The 14,418-nt window shown below is 38.2% G+C and overlaps 1 protein-coding gene across 1 annotated transcript in view; it reads right to left on the bottom strand.

The window, feature by feature from the left end:
• The window catches only part of CFAP53 (cilia and flagella associated protein 53), a 34,351-nt gene extending 20,033 nt beyond the window's left edge, over positions 1 to 14,318 (bottom strand). The window contains exons 1-3 of the mRNA XM_081262830.1: positions 13,919 to 14,318; positions 8,348 to 8,580; positions 7,875 to 8,048 (exon numbers count right to left, since the gene is read on the bottom strand). Coding sequence (XP_081118956.1) covers positions 7,875 to 8,048; positions 8,348 to 8,580; positions 13,919 to 13,987 — 476 coding nt within the window. The 5' untranslated portion in view covers positions 13,988 to 14,318. The remainder of the gene's footprint in view (positions 1 to 7,874; positions 8,049 to 8,347; positions 8,581 to 13,918) is intronic.
• Positions 14,319 to 14,418: the final 100 nt, after the last annotated feature.

The following is a 14,418-nucleotide window of genomic DNA, read 5'->3' on the forward strand; positions in this document are numbered from 1 at the left end:
ACATGGCCTTTATTTGTCAGCTCTGATAAATAAGCTCTCATGTGTATCTCTGCCTGGTCTCCATCTTTCATTTCTTGCTCGTCATCTCTCAGTTCATCGCTTTCCTTTCACCTATATGACGCTGGATCAAAAACTCAACTTATTTGAGCCTGTTTCCTCATCTAACTGCCTTTCAAAAGTTCTAGTGAGGATGATGGATAATGGATGTAAATACCTGCCAGATAATAGAGGCTCAATAAATGGTAACCATAATTATTCTTTTAGAGGAAACACAGGAGCAGTGGTTCCTGCAATATTGTAAATGGATTAATGACTGGATGGAAGAGACCCTGCATGCACTTCCAAGGAAAGCGGTAAAGGCGGGGTCAGCATGCCATCGCAAAGTTTCACTGCTTCTGCCGTCCTGGCAGGGCCCATGCCCACTGAAGGGGTTTGGCCCAAGAAGAGAAAACAGCCCCATTGTTGGGGCCCCAGTGCCTTTTCACACCAAGGCTGATGTACTATTCAAGAAGAAATGCTCAGCCAGGTGTGGTGGCACACACCTGTGATGCCCATTGACTAGGGGGACTGAGACAGGAGGATCCCAAGTTCAAAGCCGGCCTCAGTGATTTGGTGAGACCCTAAGCAACTTAGTGAGGCCCTGTCTTAAATTAAAAAGTTTAAAGGGACTGGGAATGTTCCTCAGTGGTAAAGTGCCTAGGTTCAATCCTCAGTAAAAGAGGAGAAGGAGAAGGAGGAAGAGGAAAAAAGGAGGAGGAAGGAGAAGAGAAAAAAAAAAGAGAGGAGGAGAAGGAGGAGGAGGAGATGATCTTCAGTTAGTGTCACATCTCATCCTTTCTTTCAGTTATAGTAATTGAAATTTTTTTTTCAAAATTTCTTCATCAAGCCTGCTACAGTTTGGATATGCTGTATTCCAAAAGGCTCCTGTATTGGAAGTGTAGTCTCCAGTGTGGTGGTGTTGGGAGGTGGTAAAACCTTTAAGAGAAGGGGCCTTTGGAGGTAATTAGGCCATGGGGCCACCATCCTCATGAATGGGTTAGTGCTGTCTTCTGGGAACTATAAAAGATTGATGCCGGCCTCTTCCCAGACTCTTACTTCCTTGCTTGCGTATGTGTCCCTTCTGTACATAGCCTGTTCTCTTTTCACTTCTCTACCATATTGTAGCACAGCCAGGAGGCTCTTGCCAGGATGTTGGCATCATGCTGTTTGGACCTTCCAGCCACTGAAATTGTGAGACAAACAAACCTCTTTACTTTATAAGTGTCCCAGCCTCCAGTACTCTGTAATAGCAACACAAAACAGATTAAGAGCCCATTTTTAAATTTAAAGACTGTGATTCTCAATCCTGTCTGTACGTTAGAATTACTTAGGTATATTTTCAAAATCCTAATCTTTCCTTCTCTCATGCTGGATGAGTAAAATTAGACATACAGGGGTGGGACCCAGGCATCTATGTTTTTGAAGCACCCTAGGAGGTTCTGGCATACAGCCCAGTTTAAGAACCTCTGATTGAAGTCAGTGCTGATAAAATATAAGATCCTCCTTATTGGCATCAGATCAAATTGGCATCAGATTCACCATTTTAGGTCGGGAGCCATTTTACCCAGAGGCTCCAAAGTTTGGATTCTGAGGCAGTTCTGCTTAACTTCCCAAAGAACATGTGTTTGCTAAACGATCAGCCCCACCTCAGCTCATGAAGCAACTTATGAAATTCCTCTTGTGAGCTATAAAGTTGCTCTGTGAGTGCCGACACGCTGCTGCTCTCCTGGGAGGGACAGCCTTGTCAGTTTGCCTTGTGTTACTACCAATAAATCTCTTGCGTGAGACTCCAGTGTGTGGTCTTTGGATTTTGCGTGGACTCTGCGAGTGTCCTTTCACTCTTGGTTTCTAAATCAAATGTAGCACCAGGAGGCTGAAAGTTGGATAATAAGTTCAATAAAGAAATTTTGAAGATATCATAGTTGCTAAGAAAGGATCAGGTCTAAAAAGTCATTATAAAGGTGGCAATACCACCCAAATCAAATATTGTTGTGTATTTTTTCATTATTTAATGAAAATCAGACTCATTTCCCTAACTGAACTGGAATCATTTTTAAGGACTGGGACTCAGGAGTGTACTTCTTCAATATGTTCCTTACTATTTACTCAGTGCTCAATGAATAATCATTGGTTTAACTGATACATAATCATATTAGTAACATAAATGGAAATCAGTAGTTATCTCATATTCTGTGGAAGACCCAACAGGACATTAAGAGCTGAAATTACTAGGGTATTAAAAAAACAAACAAAAAACCAAAAGGCAAAAACAAAACAAAAAGGACACTTAATACTTAAAAATGAATTCATCAGTCTCAAATTTTATCAGTTAAATTCTATCAGAATTAGGCAAGAAAATTTATTAAATTCCTTCCCAATCCTATGACTCTGACTCTATAAAAAATGTTATTTAGTGAATGAAAATCTAAGGCCTAATCATAACAAGAAGTATGAGTTGCAGCATTTTTTTCTTTTTTAAGTTTTCTAATTATAAAACTAATAGGTATTCATTATTTAAAAAAAAAAACAGCTGGAAAATGCTGGGTAGTACACACTTGTAATCCCACCCACTTGGGAGGCTGAAGCAGGAAGATAACAAGTTTGAGGCCAACCTAGGCAACACAGCAAGACTCTGATTAATAAAAGACTCTGATAAAATAAAAAGTCCTATAGATGAGATTCAGTGAGAGCCATGCATGAGGCTGTGGGTTCACTCCCTGGTGCCCAATGAAACACAACAAAACAAAAACAGAATGCTGTAAAATACAAAAAAGTATGAAGACACCAAAAATATAAACATTGCCAGGCATGGTGACACATGCCTGTAATCCCAGCAATTTGGGAGGGTGAGGCAAGAGGATCAAAAGTTCAAGACCAGCCTCAGCAACTTTGCAAAACTCTGTCCCAAAATTAAAAAGTAATTTTTAAAAAGACTGGGAATATAGCTCAGTGACCCTCAGTTCAATCTCCAGTACGAAAAACTAATTAATTCATTCATTAAAACACAAAACTTAATCCCAGTATATTTTCTTCCAGTCTTGTGAGTGTGTGTATGCAGTTTTTACTAGACTGGAGGTCATTGTGTGTGTGTGTGTGTGTGTGTGTGTGTGTGTGTGTATTTGCATCTTGACTTTTTTAACTGAACATTTTATTGGAAACAATTCCTCATCAAATATTCTAAAATTCTCAAAATATAATTGATTACTTCAAATCTTTATTGTAGTTTAAGAAACTATGTAATAAAGGCATAGACTGTAAATATACCATGGTTTACTTTAAAATGTCCCTATTTGATAAATATACTGGTTACTTTTGTCTTCTATTATTATATTCCAGTCAACATTTTAATATGTGCCTCTTTCTGCTTATCTCTGATGGTTTCCTTAAGATAATTTCCTTCCTTAATATATAATCAGAGTGTACAAACATTGCTAAGACAGTTGAGACCATCTGCTGCAAAAAAAAAAAAGGCTGAATTAATAAGCACAGGAAGGTGCCCACATCAAATAAATGTGTCTTAGATCAGCAGGGGCTTCAAACTTTTTTTTCCCAGTACTGAGGTTTTAACCCAGGGGTGCTTTACCATTGAGCTACAAGTAAGCTCATAATGAGATATCACTACACACTAGTAGAACAGTGAAAATAAAAAATAGTGACAATAACAAAACCTAACAATGTGGAAAAACCGCCTCTTTTATACATTTCTGGTGAAAATAAAAAAAATGGTAAAACCACTCTGGAAGTCTGGCAGTTTCTTAAAAAAATTAAACATACACATATGACCCAGAAATAACATATGGCAATTATCCTTAAAAAAATGAAAACTTAACATTTACACAAAAACCTGCCGCCAATGTTCCTATTACATTCACTTGTTAAAGAGCCCCAAACTAGAAACAACCAAAATGTCCTTCAATAAGTGAGTGGTTTAAACAAACTAAGATGCTTCAATACAATGGAATACCACTCAACAATTAAAAAAAAAAAAAAAAAAGACAAACTAGTGACACATACAACAACTTGGATAGACCTCAAAGGCTTACACTGAAACTAAAAGATCACATATTATGTGATTTCAATTATAAAACATTCTGAAAATTATGAAACTACAGAAATGGAGACGTGATTAGTGGGTGACAGGGCTTGGGAATGATGTGGGTGAGAGGGGAGAGTGTGACTTGTAAAAGGGTAGCACCAGATCTTTGTGGTGCTGTGGATTCAAGTTGTGGATCATGAATGTGGTAGTGCTCACAGAAGTGCACATACACATTGTACTACTGACGCTTTTCTTCTCATAACAGTGGAGGAAATTGAGTGAAAGGTACATGGAACATGTACATTTTTTTTGTGAATAAACATTTAAAAGTTAAAAAAGAAATTATTGGCTATCCTTTCTTCTCATTATTACTGAAAATAATTTTGTTGTATAGAAGACTAGAATCACTGAAAATAATTCACTCCAGGTATCAAATATTTTAAGAATGTCACTGATTATACTAAGAAATAAATGCATAAATAAATAATGTGTCTACCAAAAGACAAGAATATTCACTGTAGCTTTATTCCTAAAAGTCCCCAACTAGAAATAACCCAAAATGTCTATCACCTGGAGAACAGATAAATAAATTGTAGTGTATTCATACAATTCATACAAAATACAGTATATTTTCTTCCAGTCTTGTGAGTGTGTGTATGCAGTGTATTTTATTTTATTTTAGTTGTAGTTGGACACAATACCTTTATTTTAGTTTTATGTGGTGCTGAGGATTGAACCCAGGGCCTTGCACATGCTAGACGAGTGCTCTACCGCTGAACCACAACTCCAGCAAAGAGAGGAGATTTCAGATGTTTTTTTGTGTATGCAGTTTTTACTAGACTGGAGGTCATTCTGTGTGTGTGTGTGGGGGGGTGTGGTGTGTATACATATTTGCATCTTGTAAATATACCATACAGAAGCAAATAGAAGGAAAAGAAGAAATTTTTCATTTTTCTTTATGTATGTATTAAAGCCTTAATTATATTATCAGTAATGAGACCTAATACAGCAGCCTTACTCGTTTACTGCTCTACATTGAAGAGTTGACCATGTTGCATCAAAACTCTGAAAACAACTGATTTTTTAGATTGATGAAATTATTATAAGATGGATTTGTTTCTTTAAAAATTCTAACGATTCCTCCAACTAGCAAAATTGTTACACAAAGTGAAATTTGTAAAATGTCACTGAATTCATAGATATTTTAAGAGCACAAATCACTTATGAACAATTCATTTTTCTTAATATGCCAAGAAGCATTCACTAGGGAATAGGAAGTATATGAATGAGCCATTGAGAGACATTTTGCAAGTATCCCGTCTGCCTCCATAGCATCTTTCCCCTCACAGCAAGTAGAGAGGCTGTCCAAGCCGCATTGAAGACAAGGTATGAGGATATTCTTTGCAGATGCTGCAAATCTAAGTTGAATCCTGTTCTGGTTACTTACAAGCTTGAGACCTAGGAAAACTCCTATCTGTGGAACTTGGTTTCCTAATGGCAGAATAGGTGAGTGACAAGTCCCTCTGGCCCTATGTATCACTGCTCTGGTCTTCTTCTGGGCCCTCCTTCAGCAGCTTCCCAAGCTCTGGAACTTCCATCCTTTCCAGTTTCAGCAGTCTGAATTTACTCTTCCCCTATGTATCTGCCACTGTGCACACTATTCACCACAATAGCTTACTTCTGTGGATTAGGATAGCCTATATTGTTAATAGCAACTTTATGGGGTTGTTATTAACAACAAAGAGAGGAGTTTTCAGATGTTTTTCTTTGAAGCATGTCTTGCTCCCTCCATATGCTAGAATTTGCTGCTTTCTCATATCTGCTGACCTTTGGGTTTCTGACCTACTTACATTTTGAGTGCTATCAAAAATGAACTTTAGTATTCTCTCAATATTCTACCAGATTTGAGCTTAGGATTTATGTTATTCTTGGACCACCCATTTTTTATTCTAGCTTAATATATATGCACTCTTTCCCCACTCATACTCAGTGACCTGATGACCTAAGTGACATTAATTTTCCTTAAGTCAATCAATTGATTATTCTACTACAGAGCTTGGCACAAAGCAGTGGCTTATTATGGTTTAGATATAAAACATCCCCTGAAGGCTTATGTGTAAGACAATGCAAGAATGCTTTGAGGCAAAATGATTACACTATGAGAGTTGTAACCTAATCAGTGGATTGATCCACCTGAATGGATTAACCAGGTGGTAACTGTAGGCAAGTAGTAGGGTATAGCTGTAGGCAAGTAGTAAGATGTAACTGGAGATAAATGGTCACTGGGGGTTTCCCTGGCACCTTGCTCGCTGGCTCTGCTTTCTGACTGTCATGAACTGAATAGTTTTCTTCCACCACACTCTTGTGTCATAATGTTCTGCCTGACCTGGCACCCACAACAATAAATGGCTGACCATGAACTGAATCTGAAACTGTGATCAAAATAAACTTTTCCTCCTCCAAATTGTTTTTATTGGGTATTTTGGTCATAGCAATGAAAATCTGACTAATACAGGTCTCAAACATACTTACTGAATGAATTCATAACTTCCAATGGCTATATTTTAAATACTTTCAGATAATATTTGAACTATAAAAATCTTAACCAGTTATTCTAAAATTAAAAAGAAATAAAGTGGATGATTTGGAACATTCCATAAGTCACATCATGTGATCATCACTGCATTGAAAGACATGAATGAAAAAACAGGGCAAAATGAACAAACCAACCTGAGAAATACAATAGCAATTCTTTTTTTTTTTAAGAGAAAGAGAGAGAATTTTTTAATATTTATTTTTTAGCTTTCGGTGGACACAACATCTTTATTTCATTTTTTATGTGGTGTTGAGGATCGAACCCAGCACCTTGCACATGCCAAGCGAGCACGCTACTGCTTGAGCCACATCCCCCGCCCTGAATGGCAATTCTTAATGTTCCCCCTCTTTAGAAGTACAAGAAGCACTGAAAATATAACTGAGGAACTATAATATAATTTATAAATTATAAATATGCCCTTGCTCTAAGAACTGTAGCTCTAAGAAAAAATATAGGACACTGAGAATTTTCAGAATATTTTTCTTTAGATGTAAGAAATCTCTTAGTTTCTGAAGTTAAAAACATCTGCCAAACTCTTGATGATGTGATACTATAGGTCATCTTAGAGGATGGGCACTATAAACCTATAAACCTTCCCACTATTAAGTACATGGCACTGAACTGAAATCAGGTTATAGAATCAGAGTATCCTAAAATGAAAGCCCAAGATGAAAAGGGATCTGTGAAGTCAAACCACAGAATCAGATTGAGTACAGTAAAATGCAAGGATCTGAAAACAGAAGGTTACCATGGGTCTGTGTCAGGAAATGGATTGGAAATCCGGATGACCAGACTCCACGGATCAGGATATCAGGCAAGAAAACAGTCAGGAAAGAGCAGGGAACCTGGCATACACTTGGTACAGGTGGAAACTACAGCACTAAGGAGGAGAGCCAGACTTTACCAAAGATTCCCTGGGACAGGGCTTTAAAAGAACCTCCTGCCAACAGTAAGGCTAAGGTTAACAGCTAAGATTCAATAACAAAATCTCACTAGGTATTACCATTCTAACTGGGAAGCAAGCACAGAACACTAGAGCAGAGTTTTCAGACAAATTCAGTACTTGTATTTTTCAGGTCTAAGATTTAAAAGTAGGAACACTGTGTTACATCCTCCTGATGCTATAGTAACTGTAAATTAGCATTCTTAAATCTTTTCTAATATGCCCAATTCAGATTCTATGTGTTTTTCCAATTCCATTACCTGAATTGCTGGTCTAACTTTTCCGCCACAAAATTTTGTCTCTCTTTTTCTTTCTCCTCTTTTAATAATTTGCTTTTCTCTCTCATTCTATCTTTTTTCTCCTCAATGGTTTCTTTTTTCTGTTGCATTTCAGCAAAATATTCATTTTCTTCTGATGCCAAAAATTCACGTAGCCTGAAACAAACACATATATACACACACAAATTAAAACTCTCATTTAATGTGTACCATTTTACTGAATTTTGTTATATTCAATTTCAGAATGACATCTAATCATAAATTTTACAATATAATTTTGTTTCCATCTAAATGTAGGTTATCACAAGTAAGAATATTAATAAGCAATAGCTATTAATTTGAATATAAATAACTCAGCCATGACCTTTACTATACTTGATAATTTGACTGACTAATATTAAATTGTGGTTTGGAGAATGTTTCATAGTCTGGGCTGCCAGGTGTATAAACCTTACCTGTTTCGTCTCTCTTCAATGTTGATGATAAACCCTTGCATAGCGTCCTTGACTCTTGCTTGCACAAGGTTGTGCAAAAACTTGTGGTCATTGCGACGGTCCCACTCAATTTTGAGACGATCCCGCTCTCTAGCCTTAATGGAGGCCAAAGTAGCATGGTACTTCTGGTGGCTGCGTTGGAATCTTTCCAGATGTTGCTGTTCAGACCATTGGACTTTGGGAGGTTTGGCTCTCTGAAAACAAACAAACAAACAACAACAACAACAACAAAAAAACACTATCACTTACAATAAATAAAAAATAAATAGCATATTTTCAATTAACCATGACTTCCACCAATAGTTATACTAAATACAATTGGGTATTAAAAAACTAATACATCCTGTTACAACTTAAAATACCATAAACACATAAGGAATAGATTGTTTGATTCTCTGAGTTTATACTTAAGATGTCATCAAATTAGTTTCAAATACAGATGTTCCTTGACTTATGATGGGGGTTACATCATAATAAATTTTGTCATTAAAAATGCTTGTGGGCTGGGGTTGTGGCTCAGTGGCAGAGTACTTGCCTCACACATCTGAGGCACTGGGTTCAATCCTCAGCACCACATAAAAATAAATAAACAAAATAAAAATATTGTGCCCATATATAAATAAAATATTTTTAAAAAATGCTTGTAATCCACCTAACCTACTAAACTTCACAGCTTAGCAACACAGTACACCACAGAGTATCTTTATTCACCCTCATGACATTGTGACTGACTGGGACCTGTGGCTCAATGCTCTGCTCAGCATCTCGAGAGTATCATACTATATATTGCTAGCCTGAGAAAAGACCCCAATTCAAAATTCAAAGTACAGTTTCTACTGAGTGCGTGTTGCTTTTGTACCATTATAAAATCAAAGAATTGTAAGTCGAATCATCAAAGGTTAAGGATCACTGTATGTCTAAAGTGTTATTTGAGTAAAAGTAAATGAAAATATAAAGTTAAGATTTGTACAGGATTCTATAGATTATTTATTCAAACCCAGTTGCTTAAGTGATGTGCCCAAGGTACAAATAGTTAGGGTAGACCTGAACAGAACAAGAATTAGAGGTCTTTTAATTCCTGACCTTGATCTTGCCACCCACTGCTCCACATCCTTTCTCAGGGGTAAATACCATAGTAACTACCATCAAAATACTTTGAGAAGGAGCTATTATATAAGTGTAGGATGTGTGTGTGAGTATAGTGTGTGTATATATATAAATGTGTGTGTGTATATATACACACACACAGTATATAGCTCTACATCATATATATTAGTAATATATTACTACATATGCTATATTATATAGCAATACAATATATAGTATATATTATAGACTTATGTAATATATTGTATATATACAACAGATGCTATATGTAACAGTATACAGGAAAATATATAGTATATAAGAACTATATGTATTGTATAGATCTCCATATTATACAATATATAGTATATACCATTATATATAATATAGCAAATATAACATAGTATATTACATACTGCATATAATATATAATAGATATATAGACATTATATTTGTGTCAATGAAAAACCCTAAGGAAGAAAGGAAGTGAGAAGGGAGAGGAAGGAAAAGAAAAATTCAAAAAAGCTGGTGATAGAACTTTATTTCTATTTCTATGATTTCCAGAGGTTAGAATGCAAGGGCTGTGCTACTGATATTCTGGGGTAGCTTTGATTTTTGTAAAAGAGCAGAATAATCTCTACCATAGTTAGTTTCTCAACACAAATGAATGAATTGATCAATCAATCAATCAACATTTCTGTGTGGACTCGATGCAATTTCTGTGCCTCCTGGACCCACCATGAAATCGATTGTCTTATGCTTTGTTTTTTCAGTAACAATTTTATCTAGTCATCCTTAGGTGAGTTGTGAGACTCTGGGGTATTGATTCTCAGTAACAAAACTTTAACTCATGAGGCAGAAAGTCAATTTGATAAATTATATTTAGGACATCAGTGGAAGGGTTACCAGAATACTTGGTGTTTTCTAAGAATATTTCCAGGGGAAAGAATACCAACAGGGCTGGGGATGTGGCTCAAGTGGTAGTGCGCTCACCTGGCATGTGCAGGGTGCTGGGTTCGATCCTCAGCACCACATAAAAAATAAAATAAAGATGTTGTGTCCACCAAAAACTAAAAAATAAATATTAAAAAATTCTCTCTCTCTCTCTCTCTCTCTCTCTCTCTCTCTCTCTCTCTCTCTCTTAAAAAAAAAAGAAAAGAATACCAACATATGAAGATAGTTTGATGAAAAAGATTCAGGGCTTTGGGGGTTGGGGTTGTGGCTCAGTGGAAGAGTGCTCGCCTAGCAGGCATGAGGCACTGGGTTTGATCCTCAGCACCACATAAAAATAAAATACTGTGCCCACTAAAACTAAAAAATGAATATTGAAAAAAATAAAAATAGAGATTCAGGGCTTGAAAAAAAATATATAGGCATTTAGATGTAGCTAAACAAGATAAAGTAGGACTGAGGTGAGGAGGAGGCAGATGTCATTGAGGGTTAGATCATGAAAAGTAACTAGAAATCCATATCAGAGTTACTTGGAGCCTTACATCCAACTATAGAGAAAGTATTATTCTCTAATATTTTGGTATTTCACAATGCAGATTCTGTGACAATAAAGCCTGAGCAGGAGCAGGGCCATGGCACCTTGGGCAAAATACACAGCAGGAACTTGGGCTCCTGGTAGACACAAAGGATGAGAACAGGAACCATGCATTATTATCTAGAAACAATTATCTTCAATGGCCAGGACAGGAACAAGCCTGAGGGGTACATTTTGTCTAAAGAGAGGAATGAGGGTGAGGGGTGGTAAGAAACAACATGAGCAGCAGCTTCGGGGCCAGGAAGACTTATAAGGCTCAGGATATCCTGTGCAGGACTCCAGTCTTGAAAGAACCCACTCCCTGGATAAATAAAGTAAAACCTATAGTTCTCTACCAAGGTGATGCCAATCTAGGCAGTCTTTGGCATTGCTCAAAATCCATATTGTTCAATAGAAATATAATGCAAACCAAATATGAAACCTTTGTAGTAGCTTTATTTTTAAAAGTAAAAAGAAGCAGGGGAAGTTAATTTTGATAATTATTTTATTAGACCAATATATCCAAATATTATTTCAGCATGTGACTCTACATTTCAAGTGGTCTAAAGCCATAGGTGGCTTGTGGTTACCATATCATACACCAAAGCACTGGACCACACTAAAGGCAAGATAACAAGATCTACTAATGGGCTTGTATTTTCAAAGTTACTGAGGGCTTGTTACTGTAACATCTCCAGTTATAATTTTGAGGAATACAGTTTACAGTTTACTACCTTAAAGAACCATGCCTTCATCCTAGGTTTAGTTCTGGCCTCTACCCATTAATTGTGTTAAGCAAATTGCTTACTCTCTTTGAGTCTTACTTTTCTAATCAGTCAGAAGAGCAAAATAAATGCCCTTCCAGTAGATAACCACATCCTATTTTTTTATTGCTTTCTTATGGGGAATTGTCTAGTGTTCAGGTCTCATCTCTTGATGACTTTAATTATTTCCTTAATACAACTCTGTCATTTCTTAGCACACTCACAGGCCTGAGAAAGAGTAGATGCAACCACTCTGATCTCTTTTTTCCTCCAAATTCTTCTGTAAGCACAAAGTATTCAGTAGACCTGCTTCTTTGATTTGGTGGTATGTGGGAGACCAACCTTACTCGTGACTGAGTCACACTCCCCGGCTGGGTGCTGAGGCGCTCAGTCACAGAAATGTGGCAGAGCTTTCCCCACCCTTCTCGGGTCTGAGGGTCGGTGGGTGTCTCGTGCATGGGTGTGTCTTGTTAGAGCCCCATGGGTGAAGCTATGCTCATCTGTTCCTTTGTAATATAACCCCTTGCCCTGTTTAGGATAGAATCTTCCATGGGAGTGCCTTGTGTGTGTCCCCTTCTCTTACTGTGCTCTTGGGTGTGGCCTACCCAGGTGTCAGTCAACCTGCTGACAGTGAACATCATGAAGATAGACTCAGCCCCCTGAAACCTGACCCCTTGCCTCATTTAAATAACTTCTCCTCAATAAAAGGGGTCAGCTCGAGCTCTAGCTCTAGCTCTAGCTCTGTCTTCCTGCAGACCCTTAAGGTCAGAGGAGCCGTCACAGTGACCCCAAAGAAAAAGGTATTTGTGTCTCTTGTGTAGTTATTTCGTGCAGCCCAGTTAGCCCAGTTTAACTGGAGTGACCCCTGAGCCTTTTAGTCGTGAGAACAGAAACCCAGTAGTGGTATATTCTTTTCCTGTTCCTTATTAGTTTTCAATATAAATTGTAATAGCACCAGATTACAGATGGCCCAGGCCCTGAGTGCTGACTCAAAATAGATTAGATGCTGTCCCTCAAGAAATCTGACTAGGATTATCATTGAGCCCTACTCCATAGAACCTTCCAGTTTACTGCTTTTCACCTCCAGATTCTATAGTCCTTGGACCTAAAGAAAAGGGAGCAGGTCCATAGGTTGACTGAAATTTTCTGTGGAGCAAAATACAATTGTCCTTGATTATCACTGATATTTCTTTCACAAATTGTTAATACAGAGAATGTATATTATTATCCACTGTGTTAACATTTAGTGGTTTATATGTATGAGCAAGTTGTTTCTGCAACTAGATTATAAGCTCCTTGAATGCACAGATCAGGCTTCTAATGAAGATTAAACCTCCTCCCAGAGTCACTATATCTTCTACAGTGCTGTGCTGGAGATGTTACAGGAGGGGCTCAGGCAAAAATCATAATTGCCTAATGACACATGGTGGTGCTTTCTGATCTATAGAAACTAGTTTGTAGGAACAAATGAATACAGGTGCCTGAACCATTAGTGTCTGGGCTTCTCAGCAAGACTCATCAAATTCTGCAATGTCTTCCTCTGGCATACTCCCAGCCTTGGAGGCAACCACCTGGCATATTTCCAGGTCTGCAGAGACACTTTGGTCCATTTCCAGTTACTGCTTGAGTTGGCACAGGTAAGGTTCTATAGCCACACACAATCCCACACAATCCAATTCCCCTTCCATAGACAATTTTCCTAGGGGTACATGAAGGATCACCCATAATCATACTGCTGAATCACAGCCAGTACAAATCCCAAATCTGCTTCCCACCCTGTTTCCTTTTTCCATGATACACATTACTCATTGTAAGGGGACAGACCTCCTTCGGGTGTCTTGAAGAACAACAACAACAACAACAACAACAAAAAAAAAAAAAAAAAAAAAAAAACAAGATCCCAAGTGATTATTCTCCAAATACAGATCGAATTATTTTAACTATAAGTCAGGAGGTAAAGAGGATAGTGGAGGATAAGTGGGTGAGGGCAGAAATAAATAGGTGAGTGACTATCCTGCTTTCAAAATTCAAGCTGCCACATCAGATGTTCACGCCACTAAAGAAAAGTCCCTGCAGGGGGCAGGTTTGGTTCAACTAGGCCAGGAGCGCCGGGAGATGGAGAAACCTGCAGGGTCCCACCACAGTTTCTGCACTTACCACCATCAACACTTTAGGGGTGGGGCCCTTAATTTCCCGCGGGAGGCTGCCGAACTGCTGGCTGTACATTTTCCCCTCCGTTGGTAGGAGGTGGGCAACCACTGTAACCTTCCAGACCGGCTTCCGCAACGCAGAGATCTGGTTGCTATGGTGCACCTCGAGGTGCGGGTGGATCCGGCGGAAGTCAGTCTGGTAGCCATGGGGGCCACAGACGCTGGCACACAGGACTTCCTCCAACAGCCCAGGAGTCAGCAAGTCGTCATCCCGCCCAGGCCAGACCTCCCAACAGGCTCTTTCCCACGTCTAGGCTCAGCGGAAATGGCAGGGGGTGGGGATAGCTCTCTAACTTAAGGGAAGTCGAAGGTCTAATTACAATTCCAGTTGCTGTTTGTAGATTAACAGGCCTAAAAGGATGGGAAAGGTTAGTGGACATTCTTTGGGAAGGTTAAATTTTGAATCGTCTACAGGTTATTTTTGGTAATGGCGATATTAATCATCAC

The sequence above is a fragment of the Spermophilus citellus genome (genome assembly GCF_964194105.1).
Source record: "Spermophilus citellus genome assembly, chromosome: 12".
Classification (NCBI taxonomy): domain Eukaryota; kingdom Metazoa; phylum Chordata; class Mammalia; order Rodentia; family Sciuridae; genus Spermophilus; species Spermophilus citellus.